The sequence below is a fragment of the Ranitomeya variabilis genome, chromosome 2 (assembly GCF_051348905.1).
Source record: "Ranitomeya variabilis isolate aRanVar5 chromosome 2, aRanVar5.hap1, whole genome shotgun sequence".
NCBI classification, from domain to species: domain Eukaryota; kingdom Metazoa; phylum Chordata; class Amphibia; order Anura; family Dendrobatidae; genus Ranitomeya; species Ranitomeya variabilis.
This window is the reverse complement of record NC_135233.1, coordinates 770,388,680-770,410,151: the sequence shown is the minus strand read 5'-3', so window position 1 is coordinate 770,410,151 and position 21,472 is coordinate 770,388,680. Positions and strand designations below refer to the sequence as shown.

At 41.3% G+C, this 21,472-nt stretch overlaps 1 protein-coding gene across 2 annotated transcripts in view; it reads right to left on the bottom strand.

Annotated features, from left to right (window-relative positions):
• Window positions 1–21,472, bottom strand: part of GABRR1 (gamma-aminobutyric acid type A receptor subunit rho1) — a 138,607-nt gene that overhangs the window by 79,450 nt on the left and 37,685 nt on the right. The window contains exons 1-2 of one of the 2 annotated variants that reach the window (XM_077292875.1): window positions 5,019–5,255; window positions 4,000–4,053 (exon numbers count right to left, since the gene is read on the bottom strand). Coding sequence is in view for 1 of the 2 variants with exons in the window: in XM_077292874.1 (XP_077148989.1) it covers window positions 4,000–4,053 (54 nt within the window). In the remaining variant the exon portion in view is untranslated. Of the gene's footprint in view, window positions 1–3,999; window positions 4,054–5,018; window positions 5,256–21,472 lie in introns of those variants that run through there. The other variant, XM_077292874.1, reaches the window with a different exon arrangement.

Genomic DNA, 21,472 nt, shown 5'->3' with positions numbered 1-21,472 from the left:
CGCATGCTCCACTCTGGAGTTCCGGTGGCAGAGCCGGGTTTTAACATGCGAGACTCGGCCGTATTTCACGCAAGTGACTATGAGTCCTATATCTCTCCCTCTTTCTCTCACCGGATGAACTGGAGAAAACATCACCCGCCCTCCACCCTGTTATAATTACTGTCCTAAAACATTTTATTTAACCATTACTTGTATAATGATGAATGCTTTATTGTATTTGTTGAATTAGTCATTGTATATCTTGTACCATGTCCAATTTTATCATGCTATAAAGAGTTAATATTAGCATTACCCTCTAAGCCCAAGGGAAGGGCAATCCTTCAGCCATGGTTCCCTAGAGGTTTCCGCCATGGTTTTTTTTTGCCTCTTCTGATAGCTGTAGGATGACTCTGCGAGTCAGGGGTTTGCCAAGTTTAGTCTCCTTAATGTTTTTGCAGGGACTTCTACTTTATAAGTTTACTAAAGTAAGTTATAAGAATAAAAAAATACTAATAAATAAAAATAAAAAATGGTTAAAAGTTTCATATGCGACTTTTATAGGAGTCAGATGGAAGTTGCAGACAAGTTAAGGTGGTCTACCGTATATACTCGAGTATAAGCCGACCCGAGTATAAGCCGACCCCCCTAATTTTGCCACAAAAAACTGGGAAAACTTATTGACTCGAGTATAAGCCTAGGGTGGAAAATGCAGCAGCTACCGGTGAATTTCAAAAATAAAAATAGATGCTCCATACCGTTCATTATGGCCCCATAGATGCTCCACATAAAGCTGTGCCACATATAATGCTCTGCACCGTTCATTATGGTCCCATAGATGATCCATATATAGCTGTGCCATATATAATGCTCTGCACAGTTCATTATGGCCCGATAGATGCTCCACATAAAGCTGTGCCACATATAATGCTCTGCACCGTTCATTATGGTCCCATAGATGCTCCACATAAAGCTGTGCCATATATAATGCTCTGCACAGTTCATTATGGCCCCATAGATGCTCCATAGAAAGCTGTGCCATATATAATGCTCTGCACAGTTCATTATTGCCCCATAGATGCTCCATAGAAATCTGTGCAATATATAATGCTGCTGCTGCAATAAAAAAAAAAAATTACATACTCACCTCTCTTGCTGCCCGCAGCTCCTCAGCTCCTCAGCTCCTCAGCGTCCCGTCTCGGCGTCTCTCCGCACTGACTGTTCAGGCAGAGGGCGGCGCGCACACTAGTACGTCATCGCGCCCTCTGACCTGAACAGTCAGAGCAAGAGGACGGGAAGACGGAGCGGCGCCCGGTGGGTGAAACGTGGACAGGTAACTATGACATACTTACCTGCTCCCGGCGTCCCTGGCTCCTTATCCCGGACAGCTGGTCTCCGGGTGCCGCAGCCTCTTCCTCTGTCAGCGGTCACCGTTACCGCTGATTAGAGGAATTAATATGCGGCTCCACCCCTATGGGAGTGGAGTCCATATTCATAACTTTAATGAGCGGTCCCACGTGACCGCTGAACAGGGGACGAGCTGCGGCACCGAAGACCGTGGGATGGGCAGGGGGAGCGCCGGGACTAGGTGAGTATGCGACAGTCCTCTCTCCCCCTCACCCGCCGACCCCACCGCCGATCATGACTCGAGTATAAGCCGAGAGGGGCACTTTCAGCCCAAAAATTTCAGCTTATACTCGAGTATATACGGTAATTTTAACTAGTAGAGGATGTAAAACCTTATAGTGGTGAGCAGGCTCGGCTTTGGTGGCCAGCCTCAAGTACTGTTGCAATGGTAACGCCAATCAGGGGTTTGCACAGTGGTTAAGCACAGGAGTGAGCATAATAGGGTCATTTGTGGCCCTGAAAGTTTACTGGCTCTGCTTGTAAAGCCCCCAGTGCGTGCCGCCCCTTTATGGCTGTCTGTCCTGGTGCTGTATGTCACACAGCTGGGCGTATCACAGTGCTTGTGAATCCCAATGTACTATCACTCCACCTGACTACTACTGTGATTGTTTTAATCCTGTGATTTCAATAAAGCTGTGGCCATTTTGACAACCAGAATAATGCGTTTTGTGTATTTATTCCAGTGTCTAGGTGTACTGTAGTTATGGTTGTTTTAACATGGAGTGGGAGTCCATCTCATATCCAAAAGGCCAAAATATGCCCATGAAAATGAGCAGCAAACAGACGATATGCTTCATGCAGGAAATTATATAAAAAGTTGGAAAAATTTGAATTTATCAGAGAAATACATTTTAAAACTGATAAATGAAATACAAGGAATGCAGATATATGTCCACGACAGACTGCTAAGCTACGCATTAGATTAAAAATATCCCAAATAAAAGCCAACTGGCTCTATTCCAGGAATAAATGGAGATGCTAAGAGAAGCCAGTGTGCCACGTGATGCCTCCGGCAGAGTAAACTGCTTAGCCAGTGCTTTATTTTAGTAAGTGCAATATTATCAGCTCCGCAGCCCTTCCCTCTAGACAACAGAAAATCAGCTATTGTTCTGTATTCTGGCAGCCGAATCAGGTCATTTTTACATGGTAGGGCACTAATGCAATCTTTCAATCAACTGGCATACACAGCTATTGTATGGTATTAATCACATTAACGGCTCATGCACACCACTGAGCCTTATGCACGTAGGCTCTTAGGCAATGCACGGGGTCCAATTTTGGACCAAAAGTACCAGATTCCATCATTCAACGGGAAGTGACAAAAAACAACCAAATCACAATAATGTCTTCTGCAAAGTGCCTTCTCAATAATAAGTCTAAAGCAGCTCTATGATATTTCAGATTCTCCGGAGAACTGTAGGACTGTGCCGCATGTATCATAATCCAGATGGAATATGTTTTTATCCAAAAAAAGATTTAACTGCTGTTTTTTTTGCATAGAAAGTAATGTACGGCGCTTTACACTATAAGAGTACGTTTCCCATGATGAGTATTTCATGCATTTTTGATTTTGCAGAATTTCTACACCTTTTATGTAAATTAGGTTATTTGCATTTTATGATTGTGAATACATTTTTTATTTGCGTTTTTATTATGTTTTGACGCTGCGTTTTTTGTCTCTTGTTGGTGCGTCATGCTTTAAATAAAGCTGCTTTGTTTTTGATACTTCCTGGTATTTGGCTTTGACAAAACTTTATTGATACTGTCATGTGCTGATTACATGCATTTCTAGTACATTTCCGCAACGGTAAAACACTAAAACCTCACATGTGTTTTTTGCCTGCTAATTTTCTAAATCTAATGCAAGTCTATGGGAAAAATCTGCACATAAACCTCAGTGTACCCACCAGAGAAATTGACATGTTCGGGATTTGAAACATGCAGCGCAGATCGGTTTATGCTACATAAAAAATCACAGTGGCCATGAGATTTCTATAAATCCCGTCCACTTTCTGGTACTGTAAGAAGCTGCACTTTTGATGTGGTGAAAATACGCAGCGTCGAAAACTCGCCAAAAACTCATCATGGGAACAGAGCCTTAAACTATGACATTAGAAAACAAAATGCCACCAACAGAACATGCTGCGTCCATTTTTAAAAATGAGACATGCCTTCAAACCTACGAAGAAAAAAAAACGTAATCAAAAGCATCATGTGTCACTGATGGGATCCAAATGTGGGGTCAGACTTTTCCCCAAACACCATCATTAAATCACATAAAATGTCCTTGTACATGAGATAAGAGCACTAATGTATCATAGAGCATCGATACATGAGTCTTAAAGATAAGCTCAGGCATTTCATTCCTTTTCTACACCATATCATATACTTGATAATATTAATCTGGTTACACATCACTTGTGTGGATGCAAAGGCTACAGATGCATAATTATGCACTCGCTTTTCCACTTGGTTTAGTAGAATTTGCATTTTTTTGTTTCCGTACTAGTACATTACCTGCAGACATTATAGGCATGTCAGGCAGACATACATCAGATACTACTACCTAGAATCAGAGAAAAAACATAAAAATAGACATTCAAGACATCAGCATACCTGCCTTGCTTGTGCGTCTCTTCTTGTACCTCCCTTCTGTGCCTTTGTGGTCTACTGTAACAAACAATCCAACAAAAGATTAAATGATTACATGGTATGTGTCTTGTTGGGAACATTTTTGTCATTAGTTAGTACAGACATTTTTCGTAAATCTATGTTCATAGCGTAATCCAGAGAACTTTGCATTTTCCTATGAAGAGCCTCAGCAAAGCCTCTAAAAGCTCCTTACTAATGCCGCTCAATTCGTGATATTGTAACCCATTTAAAGAGTTCAGTAAGTCCGGCCTGTGCTCTGTTCTGACAAAATCAAAATGTGGGATTGGACACAGCTGAATAACAAAGCATGAAAAGTGTCAGTCATGAAGAGATTGTTATTTTGTTAGCAATCTTCATAACAAAGATGATGAATTATAAATGCGCTATCAATCATCAGATTCTGCATAAATGACTTCATTCAGATATTAATCACTTTTATAAGTAGTTCTACTCTTTCAAAGTCTGTTCTCAGAAAGTGTATTCCCACAGACATTCAGGTCATCATGCCATGAAATTCTGTCTCAAACAAGTTTTTGCGGTCTGTTTTTCATCCTTAATTTATATTGTTCTTGATCCTTTTCGAACTAATAAGGATTGTTGTCTTTGCTGCAATTGACTTTAGTCTTGAAGTGAAATCCTGTTGGTATCCCTGCAGTGAGAGTCGCTTTCAGCATGGAAGACTTCTGCCTGGTTCCCTACATACACCTTACTTTGGGGTCAGCTGTCAGTCTAGAGAGGCTGTACTGGGCCCCTGGCCATGAAGGGGGGCCTACATGACACGGTTAAGGCGGGAATATAGTGAGCTTGTCATTCCTTGGGAAGCGTGGGGTTAACAGCTTTAGCAGAGGAGGAGTTGGGGTTGGGACACGGGGGAGGAGGGGTTGGCTGTGGAGAGGGGGGAGTAATATAAAAGGGTCAGCCATCTTCCTTGGGGCAGCCATTTTAGGTACCTCTTACCAGCATTAAAAAGCTCTACATGGTACCTGCAGTATGGATGTTGAGGCACTGCTTCAGCAATTCAGACAGGGTCAGGAACAGGACAAGGCACAGAAACAAGGACTCAGACCAGGGTACGAAGCCCCACTGGGTGGCAGTAACGAGAAACACAGGTACAGGCCAGGGTACAAAGCCCCACTGGATGGCTGACACAAGAGAAATAGAAAGATGGGACCTGGCACCTCAGCAGCAAGACACTAACTGAAGAAGGAAGTTGCTCAGGCATTCCCTTAGGGGTGGAAATGCCTTAAGTACCTGATGACTCTTGGCAATTGGCTGAAGACAACTTAGGAGAATGCACACAGGCTCAATAAGAGTCAGGGAGAACCAGCGCCGCCCGTCTATGCACACAGCCAGGAAGTATGCAGAGAGCAGCATGGAGCCGGCAGAAGACAGAACTCACAGCATGGCCTGGAGTAGTGAGTAAGTTGGTGTGTAAGGCAGGTGGGGAATGGGAGGCCATGCAGTGATGCCGGCAGGTTTGTTACAAGGCCACAGATCAGTTTAACATGACGCTATGGTAAAATTATTTTCAATCGCTTCTAGGGGTGCCATCATTTTTTTGGTTGAACTACAATTCAAAAGCAATGTTTGATTTTCATTAGCTGAAATTCAGTGAATATAAAATAATCTCAGTTCCAAGATATTTCAGTGATCAATGTTGTTTTTTCATACTTTAATAGAAGTGTACCAATAATTTTACCCATATATATATGATAATGATGTTGAATGCGTATTGCTTACATTGATTACATTGCTTAGCCATTGCTTATTGTCTAATGAGTATATCCATGTTGCTTAATGTCTGGAAAAACCTCATGGCCATGGGAAGGTAAATACACTTTATAGGCAAATCTTTTAAAAGGTTTTTATGATAATTTTACTTGTAAAGAATATCATATTTTTTAATAATTGATGGATTTGTACTTCATATTTTGTGTGCTAATAAACTGTTTTCTTCTTTTTTTTGCTGTTTTTCCTTATTTTTTTTCTATGAGAATTTAACATTTATTTTTTTGATTAAAAATTGAAATCATGATACAGCCATTAGACCTCATTTTTTTCATTTATTATTTTGATGAATCTTGTCTTTCTCAAATTTACATATCTACCGTAATTTATTTTGCTGAAATGTGTCTTGTTACTTTAGAAAGATCCAAATAGGCTATCAGAAAGAAGACTATAAATGGTTATTAGTGTAGATAAGGATTTTAAAAGATGGACATCAATTATTCTACAGTGCACTATTCCACAATTAGAAAGGTTTTCAAACTACCATCTTGCCCAGGCCACACTGTACCAGCAAGTTCAGATTTGGAGAATGCGATTGACAGAAAGCCAACTAGGTTAAAGACAGAGGCTAACATGCATAATGCTTAGTGACATGGAAGGATTGTAGTGTAATAACTGAGCAATCTGGAGATTGGATGTTTAAGTCCTTTTGTGGGATGACACAAAAAAGTAAATAGACATAGGTCAAAAAAAGGTTTTGAAATAAAAAAAATGTTATTGGTCTGAATGCAATACACAGAAGTATTATTATTCTGAAAAAGAAAATTATAAAAAAAATCTACATACATTTGCCACTAAAGTATTAAAGTAGCTATCATAGGAAATCCATGTTATCACTTAATTTATACTGTGCTGTAAAACAAAATAGCTGTTCTCTGTAACCTCCTAGTCCCTAAATTAAAAAGCTTGAAAGGATTTTCTCATCCCCAAAATGATAACTAAACCACTTATACCGGTATATAGAAGCCTAAGCCCCTATAAAAATCATATTTGTAGCTTAGCTTTTATTGATTTAGTTGGTATATACTAACAATTCATTTTGCATGTAAATGAGGGAGCTTTGATGTACCCTCAAGGGCTCAGTGCACAGACAGGATACGGGGATTAGGGGCATCACTGATATTATATGGGCACAGCTGTAGTGTCCATGCGTAGGTGCACATTCGCTGACTGCGTTTAGCACTGTCAATCAAGATATGACAATCAGCGACTCTGCACCTCCACACAGACACTGCAGCTGCACTCACATAGAGTCATTGCCGCCTCTTATCTCTAACTCTTGTTTGTCAGCCAAGGTATGCTCAATATGCAAATTTGTGAAGCATAACGGCACGCTGAATCTTTTGCAAAACTAAGGGTACCTTCACACTAAACAACTTTCCAACGAGAACGACAACGATCCGTGACGTTGCAGCGTCCTGGATAGCAATCACGTTGAGTTTGACACGCAGCAGCGATCTGGATCCTGCTGTTATATCGCTGGTCGGAGCTAGAAGTCTGGAACTTTATTTGGTCGCTAGATCGGCGTGTATCGTCATGTTTGACAGCAAAAGCAACGATGTCAGCAATGTTTTTACATGGAGCGTGAACGATAAGTGAGTCGCCGTTACGTCACAGGATCGCTCCTGCATCGTTCTGGAGTTGCTGTGTTTGACGTCTCTACAGCGACCTAACAGCGAAGTTCCAGCGATCTAGTTTAGGTCGGATCGTTGTCTATATCGCTGGAGCGTCGCTTAATGTAACGGTACCTTTAGGGTGCACAAAAGCAAACTCATTTGCATACAAAATAAATAGTTTTTTATGCCAACCAAACCACTATAGATATGATTTACAGTACATGGGGGCCAATTTCCCTACATACCTGTATAAGTGGTTTAGTTAGCATTTTGGGGTTGACAGACTCACTATAAACAATATATTATATTTACCCAAAAATGGTACGGTATTCCATGAAAAAAGACACTTCATGCAACAACAAAAACAGAAAAAACCCTGTCTTTTGCAATGTGGAGAAAATAACACATAAAAAAATGTTTGTACCTTATTATAATAAAATAAGTTGTGATAAAAAGATGTGCTAAAAATGGGATAGATAGAGTAGATAGAGAGAGTGAGAATTGGAGTCATTGAGGATTTAGGGGTGGGGGGCTGGGACATGCAAGGAACATAGGAAGGTGAGAAGGAGTAATAAATGTGCTAATAGTATTAAACATCTTCCATCAAATGCAAGAAGTCTTGCAAACACAATGAATGAACTGGAGACTCTTATGTCAGCCACAGAATACAATGTGGTGAGCATGATGGAGACCTGGCTGGACAAAAGCCATGACTGGATGACAAACATAGAGGGTTACACTACATTTAAGACAGGAAAGACAGAAAAGTTGGAGGGGTGTGTATTTTTTATTAAATCTAACTTAAGACCTTTGCTCAATGACGACATTGAGAAGAGCTGCGACAATGTAGAGTCAGTACGGGTAAATGTACAGGTCCTTCTCAAAAAATTAGCATATAGTGTTAAATTTCATTATTTACCATAATGTAATGATTACAATTAAACTTTCATATATTATAGATTCATTATCCACCAACTGAAATTTGTCAGGTCTTTTATTGTTTTAATACTGATGATTTTGGCATACAACTCCTGATAACCCAAAAAACCTGTCTCAATAAATTAGCATATCAAGAAAAGGTCCTCTAAACGACCTATTACCCTAATCTTCTGAATCAACTAATTAACTCTAAACACATGCAAAAGATACCTGAGGCTTTTAAAAACTCCCTGCCTGGTTCATTACTCAAAACCCCCATCATGGGTAAGACTAGCGACCTGACAGATGTCAAGAAGGTATATCAACACATCTCAATTTGTATATTAATCAAAACAAGAAAAAGAGCTTTTTTCTTTAAAACATAAATACTTTATTAATCATACACAGAATACATATATATAAGAATAAAGTACCACCCACCAAAATCAGGTGCATAGGGAATTGTAACCAGGTCTAGTAATAAACAGCAATCAATATTGCAACTATTTCAAATCTATTATTTCAATGCCATAAATATTTGAATCATATATTAGTAGAAAAATATTGGGAGGAAAAAGGGGTTGACGAAAAAGTAAAGGTTACCTATAAATATAAAGTTATATCTCAGTGTTAGTTTTAACACTTAAAAACTCAGAAAATAAGCTGTCAGTGCAGCATACCAAATCTAGCTCTGAGCACTAAAAAAAGGTAAAAAAAATGCTGTAGATACCAATATACCCTCCAAAAATGATTTAATTGAGATCGGAGCCCTGGATTAACAATCTGGCATCCTATAGATATACATAATTTCTATGAGACAAATAGTGTAACTGGCCCTTTAATAACAAAAAGTAAGTAAGCAGGTGGCTATCTATATGAAATATAGAACATCTCCAAGCACTATTTATAGCGCTTGAAAAACTTGCAAATATGCTGTCAAAGCAGCGTACATTTACAACTAGAGATACTAGTGATCTAAAATACTAATAGTATCGATGATATCAATAGTGCCCACTACACTTACTTACAATTAAAGACCTGGACCCTGGACCTGGCGCCCCGACGCGCGTTTCGCCTTTCTTCTTCAGGAGGCGTGGCTAACATAACCCAAACATCCGTATATATAATCTGAGGGAACCAATGATGTGAATGCTGTCCGTAATTAGCATCCGGTAATGTACGGCGCATGCGCGAGTATTCCCCGGCCTCAACTGGGCACTTCCTCCTTCGCTCCTGAAGCGTCGGCAATCCACCGCTGCCTAGCAGCGGGGGACGCGAACGAACCACGTGAGCGACATTGGAAGGCCCGGGCTCGGGAATCACCGGTCATGCGCACTACCAAACACCAATAACATGGACGGTATATTCGCAGCCTCATTAACCGCAAAGGCAGCATAAAGAGGCGTGCTGATTGTTCTTATATCTTATGTGGACATATGTTTAAATATAATAAAAATAAGAACTGGAAGCATAATAGGACAAAGCACAAGCATGCACAATGTAAAAATACATAGATAAAGAAAAAATAAATAATAAAAAATAAGCACAACCAATATCACCATAAATGTACATATAAATAATTAATCTAATAATAAATATATATTTAGTGTAAAGTTGTGCGAAAACGTCTAATAGCACAAATTTGACCATATGTCATACGAATAAATAAAGTGACTAGTGCAATATAAAAAGCTACTAATTATAAAAATTCAATCATTACACACCATAAACTTACAAAATTAATCTTATGCAATCTAAATAAAATAAAATGTGCGATATAAATTATAATTTGATCAATAAACATCATAAAATGATCATTAATATATAATATATAGATAAATAAAGTGAATACAACAATATAGATTACAGGATAGCCATAAAGTGCAATTTATACCATAACCACCATAAGGTTATAAAATTATCTACGTATTATAAATATAATAACAAATAGATAGTTGTGCATGATTGTGCTTGATAGTTCTTCAAATCCAACGTGTGTCCTTCTTCAACTTATTACATCCATGTTCAACACACTTGGTCACTCAAATACATAGATAAATATATCTAGAAAAATGATTAAACAAATCAGTTAAAATAATAAAAATAACTATTAAAACATATACAAACAAGCTAAAAACTAGGGAATAATAATCCTATAGTGAACATTATTTCAAATTAAAGAAATGAACCAAACCCATGACTCTCATTTAACCCATTAGGGACTAAAGTGTTCAGCCTATAAATCCAACGGCTTTCCACTTGAGATAGTACTCTAAACAAATTGCCACCCTCAATCCCCAAGGACACTTGGTCAATGGCCATAAAACGGAGGTTAGTAGCATCAGAATTGTGGACAGCTTTAAAGTGTCTAGCCAAAGTTTTTAGCTGTTCATTTTCATTTGGATCTTTAGATTTTTCTTTTTCATTTGGATCTTTGGATTTTTCTATGTCACGAATATGCTCACGTATCCTGATACGTAGCTCACGAGTGGTCATGCCAATATATGATTTATTGCACGGACAATAGGCTAAATAGATTACTCCCTGTGATGTGCAGGTAAGATATTTTCGGATGGAAAAAGTGCGTGAGTGATCAAAATTGTAAAAGACCTTGCTCTTAATTGTATTCGCACATGCCTTGCATTTTTTACAAGGAAAAAAACCTTGCACTTCACCAAAGGGATTCATCTGAGTGGATTTTGTTGGACCATAATGACTTCTTACCAACAAATCGGATACATTTTTTGATCTCTTAGCTGTTATAAGAGGTGTAGGAGTCAAAGTTTTTCTCAGAATAGGGTCCGTCAGTAGAATGGCCCAACGATTTTGTATGATGTTAGTTAATTCTTTCCATTGTCCATTAAAGTTCGTAATCAGTCTTACTTTATCAGATTCAGATTTCTTATCTTTTTTCGTATAAAGAAGCTGATTCCTTGTCACTCTACAAGCTCTATTATAGGCATGACGGATTGGTCGATGACCATATCCCCTTTCTCGAAATCTAGAATACAGATCAGATGCTTGGGTTTGAAAGGCTTCTTCAGTAGAGCAAATTCTTTTTGCTCTCAAATATTGTCCTACTGGAATGGACCTAATAGTTGAGGGTAAATGAGAGGATTCGGCATATAATAATGAGTTGGTGGAAGTAGGTTTTCTAAAAATGGTGGTAAAAATTGAGCCGTCTGGATTCACCGATACATCAATATCCAAAAACGTAACTCTCCGTCCGTAAGAGTAGGTCAAATGTATATTTAATTCATTGTTATTGAGAAGTCTCATAAGGTCAATGAGTTCATTTTCAGTGCCCTCCCAAACAAACATAATGTCGTCGATATATCTTATCCAGTTGTGGATTTTTTCCACGCCTGGAATGGGAGAGCACTGAAAAATATCCCGCTCCCAAAGACCTAAAAATAAATTCGCGTATGAGGGGGCACAAGCCGCCCCCATCGCGGTCCCTTGTAATTGTAGGAACACCTGTTCTTTAAACGTAAAACAATTATGCGTGAGCACGAATTCGAGAAGTACTAAAAGAAATTTTACCAAATCATTATCCAAATTGCTATTGTATAGAAACCAAGATACCGCTGCCAATCCTTGAGAGTGTCTAATCGACGTATATAACGCCTCTACATCGGCTGTAACTAAGATATTATTGTCTTCCAAATGAAGTTGATCAAGCCTCCTCAGGGCTGCTGTTGTGTCAAGGGTATGTGAGGGCAAACTAGAAACTAGAGGTTTTAAATAATAGTCTAGAATTTTGCAAACTAGTTCATTAAGTCCCTCATTCCCCGACACAATAGGCCGGCCAGGTGGATCAATGGGATTCTTATGCAGCTTAGGTAGCAGATAAAAAGTTGGCAACTTAGGTTTTAAAGATTCAATAGACTCTAATAATTTTTTAGGAATAATTCCCTCACCATACGCATCAAGCATAATATTGACCAACTCTCTTTGGAACTCTTGTAGAGGAATATATGATAGTTTTTTATAACACTTAGTGTCATAAAGTAACTTAAATGCCTGTTTCTCATAGAGATGATTAGGCCAGATAACTAGATTGCCCCCCTTATCCGCCATTTTGAAGGTGACGTCTTTCCACCCCTGCAGTTCTTGGATGATTTTTCTTTCCTTAGAGTGGGAAGGTCCACTATAAAATTTATGATTTATATTTTCCAAATCATTAGTCACCATTTTAACAAATACCTCTACCGCAGGGCAGGTATTGACATTCGGAAATTTTTGGGATTTATTGAACAAAAAGTTGGGAAATTTGCTCACCGTTTCTTGGGAATTATTTTCTTCTGCAAGTGATTCAAGAGCTGCAAGTGCTTCAGATTCCTCTATGGAGTCCAACTTCAATCCCATATTAGTTTTTTCATGAAATCTTTTTAAAATTAACTTTCTTGCAAACAAATGGATATCTTTCACGGTCGTGAAGAGGTCTATAGGTTGGGGAGGAGAAAAAGTTAAACCCTTTTGCAATAAGGATAAATGGTCATCAGAGAGGACATGTGAGGATAAATTAATTACCTTATATTGGTCATTCCTCTTGTTACCATGATTGGAACCACGTCTCCCCTGATGACCACCTCTCCCTCCAAAACGGGTTTTCATATGTCTTGGATTACGGTAATCCTGTTCTTGAATAGATAGTGCATTGCTAGATGCTGACGAGACAGATGAAACTGAAGGACTTCTATTCTGGGGACCCGATTTCTCACTCCCCATTGGTTTGCTTTGCCAACGAAAGATCTTTTTCTGTTCAAAGTCCTGTCTGTCACGTGTATATTTTTTCATCTTAGCTGTGCTAATTTGTTGTTCCCATTTTTCAACCTGTGCCAAGATGTCGAGAAGGCCATCATTGACACCCTCAAGCAAGAGGGTAAGATCCAAAAAGAAATTTCTCAACAAATAGGCTGTTCCCAGAGTGCTGTATCAAGGCACCTCAATGGTAAGTCTGTTGGAAGGAAACAATGTGGCAGAAAACGCTGTACAACGAGAGGAGGTGACCGGACCCTGAGGAAGATTGTGGAGAAGGACCGATTCCAGACCTTGGGGAACCTGAGGAAGCAGTGGACTGAGTCTGGTGTGGAAACATCCAGAGCCACAGTGCACAGGCGTGTGCAGGAAATGGGCTACAGGTGCCGCATTCCCCAGGTAAAGCCACTTTTGAACCATAAACAGCGGCAGAAGCGCCTGACCTGGGCTACAGAGAAGCAGCACTGGACTGTTGCTAAGTGGTCCCAAGTACTTTTTTCTGATGAAAGCAAATTTTGCATGTCATTCGGAAATCAAGGTGTCAGAGTCTGGAGGAAGACTGGGGAGAAGGAAATGCCAAAATGCCTGAAGTCCAGTGTCAAGTACCCACAGTCAGTGATGGTGTGGGGTGCCATGTCAGCTGCTGGTGTTGGTCCACTGTGTTTCATCAAGGGCAGGGTCAATGCAGCTAGCTATCAGGAGATTTTGGAGCACTTCATGCTTCCATCGGCTGAAATGCTTTATGGAGATGAAGATTTCATTTTTCAGCACGACCTGGCACCTGCTCACAGTGCCAAAACCACTGGTAAATGGTTTACTGACCATGGTATTACTGTGCTCAATTGGCCTGCCAACTCTCCTGACCTGAACCCCATAGAGAATCTGTGGGATATTGTGAAGAGAAAGTTGAGAGACGCAAGACCCAACACTCTGGATGAGCTTAAGGCCGCTATTGAAGCATCCTGGGCCTCCATAACATCTCAGCAGTGTCACAGGCTGATTGCCTCCATGCCACGCCGCATTGAAGCAGTCATTTCTGCCAAAGGATTCCCGACCAAGTATTGAGTGCATAACTGAACATTATTATTTGATTGTTTTTTTGTTTGTTATTAAAAAACACTTTTATTTGATTGGACGGGTGAAATATGCTAATTTATTGAGACAGGTTTTTTGGGTTATCAGGAGTTGTATGCCAAAATCATCAGTATTAAAACAATAAAAGACCTGACAAATTTCAGTTGGTGGATAATGAATCTATAATATATGAAAGTTTAATTGTAATCATTACATTATGGTAAATAATGAAAATTAACACTATATGCTAATTTTTTGAGAAGGACCTGTACATGGGGACAGCAATAATGGAAGGCTGATAATTGGAGTTTGCTACATGCCTGCTAATATAGCTGAACAGGTAGAGGATGAAATGCTGCAACAAATTAAAAAGCCAGCAAATAATAATAGAGTCCTTATTATGGGGAATGCTAACTATCCAGACAATGACCTCTCTCAGCTGGTAGATGAACCAACCAGGGGACGTAATCTGCTGCATCTGGTTCTGTCAAATAAGCCAGATACAATTTCAGATCTACTGGTCAGTGAGCATTTGGGAAGCAGTGACCATAATATGGTAGGTTTCAAAGTAATTTTCAATCAAACATTCAAAAGGGGAAATGCAAAAACCTGGAACTATAGGAAAGTTGATTTCAACAAATTAAGAGAAGAGCTTAATCATGTAGACTGGGGCAAAGTTATGGCAACTGAGGATTCCGACTATAAATAGGGAATGCTTAAAGGGAAGGTGCCATAAAAAAAAAATTTTTTACAGCAATTGTAAAAATGTAAAGAATTAATGTTTAAATTTTCTTAAAAAATATTTTCATTTGTTTATAATTTAGTAAAATATGAAAAATAATTTGAAAAGTTTTGGAATTTCCACTTTTAAACACTAGGGGGAGCAGCTGCTGAAATTTCAGAAAAACCTAGTGTACAACTAGCTCACATTACTGCACTGCAGTAATTATGGGCGGAGTCTGCTGACCTGTGTGATGTCTCCTCTCCTTCCATGTGTTTGCTAAGGGATAAGAGGATGATATTCAGGAACCCAGTGAGCAGCCATTTTGTTGGTGACTGCAGAGTAAGGCTGCCATCACACTATCAGTATTTGGTCAGTATTTTACATCAGTATTTGTAAGCCAAAACCAGGAGTGGAACTATTAGAGGAAAAGTATAATAGAAACATATGCACCACTTCTGCAGTTATCACCCACTCCTGGTTTTTGCTTACAAATACTGAGGTAAAATACTGACCAAATACTGAATGTGTGACGGCAGCCTTATACTGACAAGTAGACAGTCACCGAGGATGGCAGGCAGCAAGGATTCTGGGAGATATGTGGTGGAGGGAGCAGGGTGACAGCAGCACAGAGTATTTCAGGAGAGCAGTGTGCTGGTCTATGGAGGGGGCACCATGTTCAGCGCGCAGAGCAGCCAGGGATTGTACATAGAACGCTGTCTTTTATACACATGGATGGACCGTCTGCTCCACAGAAATCCAGGAAACATTTCTGTGGATTGATGGCCTGTTCTGATCCAGACTTTGCATGCAGACCCCATTCCCCTCCTCACATCCTGTCTTCTCCATCCTGTCCTGGCGATGTGTGAAAGTGAGACGACAGGCGAAGTACGGGGTGACGCTGGGAAGGAAATGTAGCCATATAGTAACGATAAAAATGAGACCCCTCTCTTCAGCTGCCTCACTAGCCCTGACTGCACCTAACTGAAGGTCATGCTGCCCCCTCTATTACCCCAGACCCACGTGCAGGTGCTCAGCCAGAACCACCATAGAATGGGTCCGCTTTCTGAAGATAATACTGCCATAGTGTTCTCACATAATGCCACCTTATAGATCACACATAATACCGCCATATACATCACACACAATACTATCAAATAGATCACACAATACTGTCATACAGTTCTCACATACCACCATATAGATCACAAATAATACCGCCATATAATTCTCACCTAGTACTTCCACATAGATCACACATAATCCCACAATATAGTTCTCATATACCACCGTCATATAGTTTTTACATCATTCCACAACACTGAGCAAACATAATATTGCCATATAGATCACATATAATACCGTCACATAGATCACACAATACTTGGAGGCATAATGTGCGATATTATATATATATATTATAATATCCCGGCATAATGTGTGGTCTTTATGGGAGTATATGTGATATATATATATATATATATATATATATCGGCATTATACGTGATCCATATGGTATTGTGCTGCTCTAGGGAGGTGAGAGACGTATGGTGGAAGGAGCAGGGTGACAGGAGCACAGTATTTCAGGACAGCAGTGTACTGGTCTGTGGGTGGGAGGGTGTGCTCACACTCACACGCTCGCAACTGTATACTTATAGCCTTTACTGGCTATTAAAATGGGGGACACCCCCCAAAAAAAGACGTGGGGCCCCCTTATAATTAATAACCATCAAATATTATGCAGACAGCTGCGGGCTGACATTAATAGCCTAGGAAGGGGCCATGGATACTGTCCCCCCCCCAGGCTAAAAACATCAGCTCTCAGCCGCCTTTTACATGCGACTTTTCTGGCGCTTTGCCTGGCAATTTCCACTTACCCTGTAGCGGTAGCAAGTGGGGTTCATATTTGTGGGGTTAATGTCACCTCCAAATTGTCCGGTGACATCAAGCCCACGGCTTAGTAATGGAGAGGCGTCTATAAGGCACCCATCCATTACTAATCCTATAGTTGTATTGTAAATAAAGACTCGGCCAGAATAAAGTCCTTTATTAATCTTTTTTAAACCATACCGAACGCATAATCCTTGACTCCCACATCGCCCACAACAAAAATAATAAACCACATTGAGGAAAGACACGCGGGGGGGAGAGGAGTGCATAGGAGAGGATTAGATACTGACTGCTGAGCCGTGTATCTAATCCTGGCCTGTGTGATACCGACAGCTGAGCCGTGTATCTAATCCTGTCCTGTGTGATACCGACAGCTGAGCCGTGTATCTAATCCTGTCCTGTGATACCGACTGCTGAGCCATGTATCTAATCCTGTCCTGTGTGATACCGACTACTGAGCCGTGTATCTAATCCTGTCCTGTGTGATACCGACTACTGAGCCGTGTATCTAATCCTGTCCTGTGTGATACCGACTGCTGAGCCGTGTATCTAATCCTGTCCTGTGTGATACCGACAGCTGAGCCGTGTATCTAATCCTGTCCTGTGATACCGACTGCTGAGCCGTGTATCTAATCCTGTCCTGTGTGATACCGACTACTGAGCCGTGTATCTAATCCTGTCCTGTGTGATACCGACTACTGAGCCGTGTATCTAATCCTGTCCTGTGTGATACCGACTGCTGAGCCGTGTATCTAATCCTGTCCTGTGTGATACCGACTGCTGAGCCGTGTATCTAATCCTGTCCTGTGTGATACCGACTGCTGAGCCGTGTATCTAATCCTGTCATGTGTGATACCGACTGCTGAGCCGTGTACCTAATCCTGTCCTATGTGACACCGACTGCTGAGCTGTGTATCTAATCCTGTCCTGTGTGATACTGACTGCTGAGGACACAGTACACGGGACAGGATTAGCTACCCAGGACAGAGGTAGCAGTGGTAGGTGTATATAGAGGCAGGTAGCAGTGGTATATAGAGGCAGATAGTGGTATACAGAGGCAGGCAGTGGTATACAGAGGCAGGCAGGCAGTGGTATACAGAGGCAGGCAGTGGTATACAGAGGCAGGCAGGGGTATACAGAGGCAGGCAGACAGTGGTATACAGAGGCAGGCAGGCAGGTAGCAGTGGTATACAGAGGCAGGCAGGCAGTGGTATACAGAGGCAGGCAGACAGTGGTATACAGAAGCAGGCAGTGGTATACAGAGGCAGGCAGACAGTGGTATACAGAGGCAGGCAGACAGTGGTATACAGAGGCAGGCAGACAGTGGTATACAGAGGCAGGCAGGCAGGTAGCAGTGGTATACAGAGGCAGGCAGACAGTGGTATACAGAGGCAGGCAGTGGTATACAGAGGCAGGCAGGCAGGTAGCAGTGGTATACAGAGGCAGGCAGGCAGTGGTATACAGAGGCAGGCAGTGGTATACAGAGGCAGGCAGCCAGGTAGCAGTGGTATACAGAGGCAGGCAGGTAGCAGTGGTATACAGAGGAAGGCATGCAGTGGTATACAGAGGCAGGCAGGGGTATACAGAGGCAGGCAGGCAGTGGTATACAGAGGCAGGCAGGCAGTGGTATACAGAGGCAGGCAGGCAGTGGTATATAGGGGCAGGCAGTGCTAGGTGGTATATAGGGGCTGGTAGCAGTGGTAGATGCATAAGAAAATAAAAACGCTGTACTTACCTTCCATCCTCTCTCAGGAAATGCTGAGTCATGTTCAGGGCAGAGCAGTGCGACGATCTCCCTGCTCTGCTCTGAACAGGTCGGCAGTGATTGCAGCCTGTAATGTAATACTAAAGGCCCCGTCTCACATAGCGAGATCGCTAGCGAGATCGCTGCTGAGTCACAAGTTTTGTGACGCAACAGCGACCTCAGTAGCGATCTCGCTATGTGTGACACGTACCAGCGATCAGGCCCCTGCTGTGAGATCGCTGGTCGTGTCGGAATGGCCTGGACCTTTTTTTGGTCGTTGAGGTCCCGCTGACAGCGCTGAATCGGTGTGTGTGACACCGATCCAGCGATGTCTTCACTGGTAACCAGGGTAAACATCGGGTTACTAAGCGCAGGGCCGCGCTTAGTAACCCGATGTTTACCCTGGTTTCCAGCGTAAATGTAAAAAATAACAAACAGTACATACTCGCCTTCTGATGTCCGTCAGGTCCCTTGCCGTCTGCTTCCTGCTCTGAGTGCCGTACAGTGAGAGCAGAGCGCAGCGGTGATGTCACTGCTGTGCTCTGCTCTCACTGTACGGCGGCACTCAGTCAGAGCAGGAAGCAGACGGCAAGGGACCTGACGGACATCAGATGGTGAGTATGTACTGTTTGGTTTTTTTTACATTTACGCTGGTAACCAGGGTAAACATCGGGTTACTAAGCGCGGCCCTGCGCTTAGTAACCCGATGTTTACCCTGGTTACCCGGGTGCTGCAGGGGGACTTCGGCATCGTTGAAGACAGTTTCAACGATGCCGAAGTCGTTCCCCTGATCGTTGGTCGCTGGAGAGAGCTGTCTGTGTGACAGCTCCCCAGCGACCACACAGCGACTTACCAACGATCACGGCCAGGTCATATCGCTGGTCGTGATCGTTGGTAAATCGCTATGTGAGACGGGGCCTTAAGTACAGGCTGCAATCACAGCTCCTCGCTGCAGATACTTACCCTGGACGCTCGGCAGCAGCTTCTCCCAGCAGCAGCTTCTGCCATCGCACGCACTGAGCTGTGTGTGCGATGGCAGAGGGAAATAAACAAAATGGCCGCGATCTCCTCTCACAGCTGTGACGTGGCAGCTCAGTGGGCGTGGCCAAGTCACAGCTGAGAGGCAGGAGATGCGGTCGGAGCCCGACCGTTGGCTCCTATGTACATGGCTGCCGTAAGTGAGGTGTGCAAGTGTCGTGCCCAGACACTTACACCCACACTAATGAAAATGGCGGCCTCCAGTGGTGAATGTAAAAGTGAATAAATAAAAAAGTATGAAAGAGGTACATTTACTTTTGTATTAAAAATAATTGATTGTATAATCAATAATTATTAATACAAAAACTAAAATCACGGCACCCTCCCTTTAAGGGTATACTTCTAGCATCCTGTAGAAAACTTATGCCTTCTGGTAATAAAATGTCCATGTACACTAATCACAGTGTAAGACTAAATACTTCCAAGAAAGTGCCAAGCAAATATCACAAAGAAAGATAAAATAGCTCCACTGAAGCTCCATAAAAACACAGACACAGCACAGCACAACATACCTATCCAGTAGTGCCAAAACAAATACCACATTGACCAAAATACCTACCCAGTACTGATAAATAAAACAGTGTAACACTTAATACCTCCCTAGTAGCACCAAACAAATATCATAAAGCAGTAAACAATACCTCATAGAAGAACCATAAAAATACCATAATGCAACACATTACACGTCCCCAACAGATTAAAATAAATATCACAATATCTAAATACTACAGTGGAGCACAAAATTCCTTCTTAGCAGTGCAAACAAATATCAAAATAGAACATAACATCCTTCTCCAATAAAGCCAAACAAGTATGACAGTGCAGCACTAAATACCTCCCCAGAAGATCAAAACAAAAATCACAGGGCAGAACAACATACTTCTGTAGCAGTACCATACAAATATGGTGCAGTATTAAATATCTCAACAAGAGCACAAATCCAATATAAGAAAACATCAGTATGACTAAGGATGGAATGGACAAGGCAACTGTTAGATGGATTCATAACTGGCTTAGTGATCGGACCCACAGATGGTCGTAAATGGCTGCACATCCAGTTAGAAGAATGCCTCAAGTGGCGTACCACAGGGTTCGGTCCTGGGCCCTGTATTGTTCAACATCTTTATCAATGATTTAGATGAAGGAATTGAGGGTACACTGATTAAATTTGCTGATGACACAAAGCTAGGAGGGATAGCTAATACTAGAGAAGAGAGAGAGGACTCAAAAAGATATAAATAAACTGGAGCAGTGGGCAGCAGCTAACAGAATGGTTTTTAACAAGGAAAAATGCAAAGTACTACATCTGGGCATTAAAAATAAAAAAAGCATATACAGAATGGGAGGAATAGGGCTAAGCAACAGCACACGTGAAAAAGACTTGGGTATACTAATAGATCATAAACTGAACATGAGTCAACAGTGTGATGCCGCAGCAAAAAAGGCAAATGCAATTCTTTCATGTATTAACAGAAGCATACAGTCTAGATCACGCAAAGTCATTATTGCCCTCTACTCCTCTTTGGTCAGACCTCATCTGGAATACTGTGTCAAGTTTTGGGCACCACATTTTAAAAAAGGCATCAACAAACTGGAGCAAGTTCAGAGAAAAGCAACCAAAATGGTGACAGGTCTGCAAACCATGTCCTATGAGGAACGGTTACAGGATTTGGGAATGTTTAGCTTGCAAAAAAGAAGACTGAGAGGAGACTTAATAGCTGTCTACAAATATCTCAAGGGCTGTCACATTGTAGAAGGACCATCTTTATTCTCATTTGCGCAAGGAAAGACTAGAAGCAATGGGATGAAACTGAATGGGAAGAGACACAGATTAGATATTAGAAAAAGCTTTTTGACAGTTAGGGTGATCAATGAGTGGAACAGGCT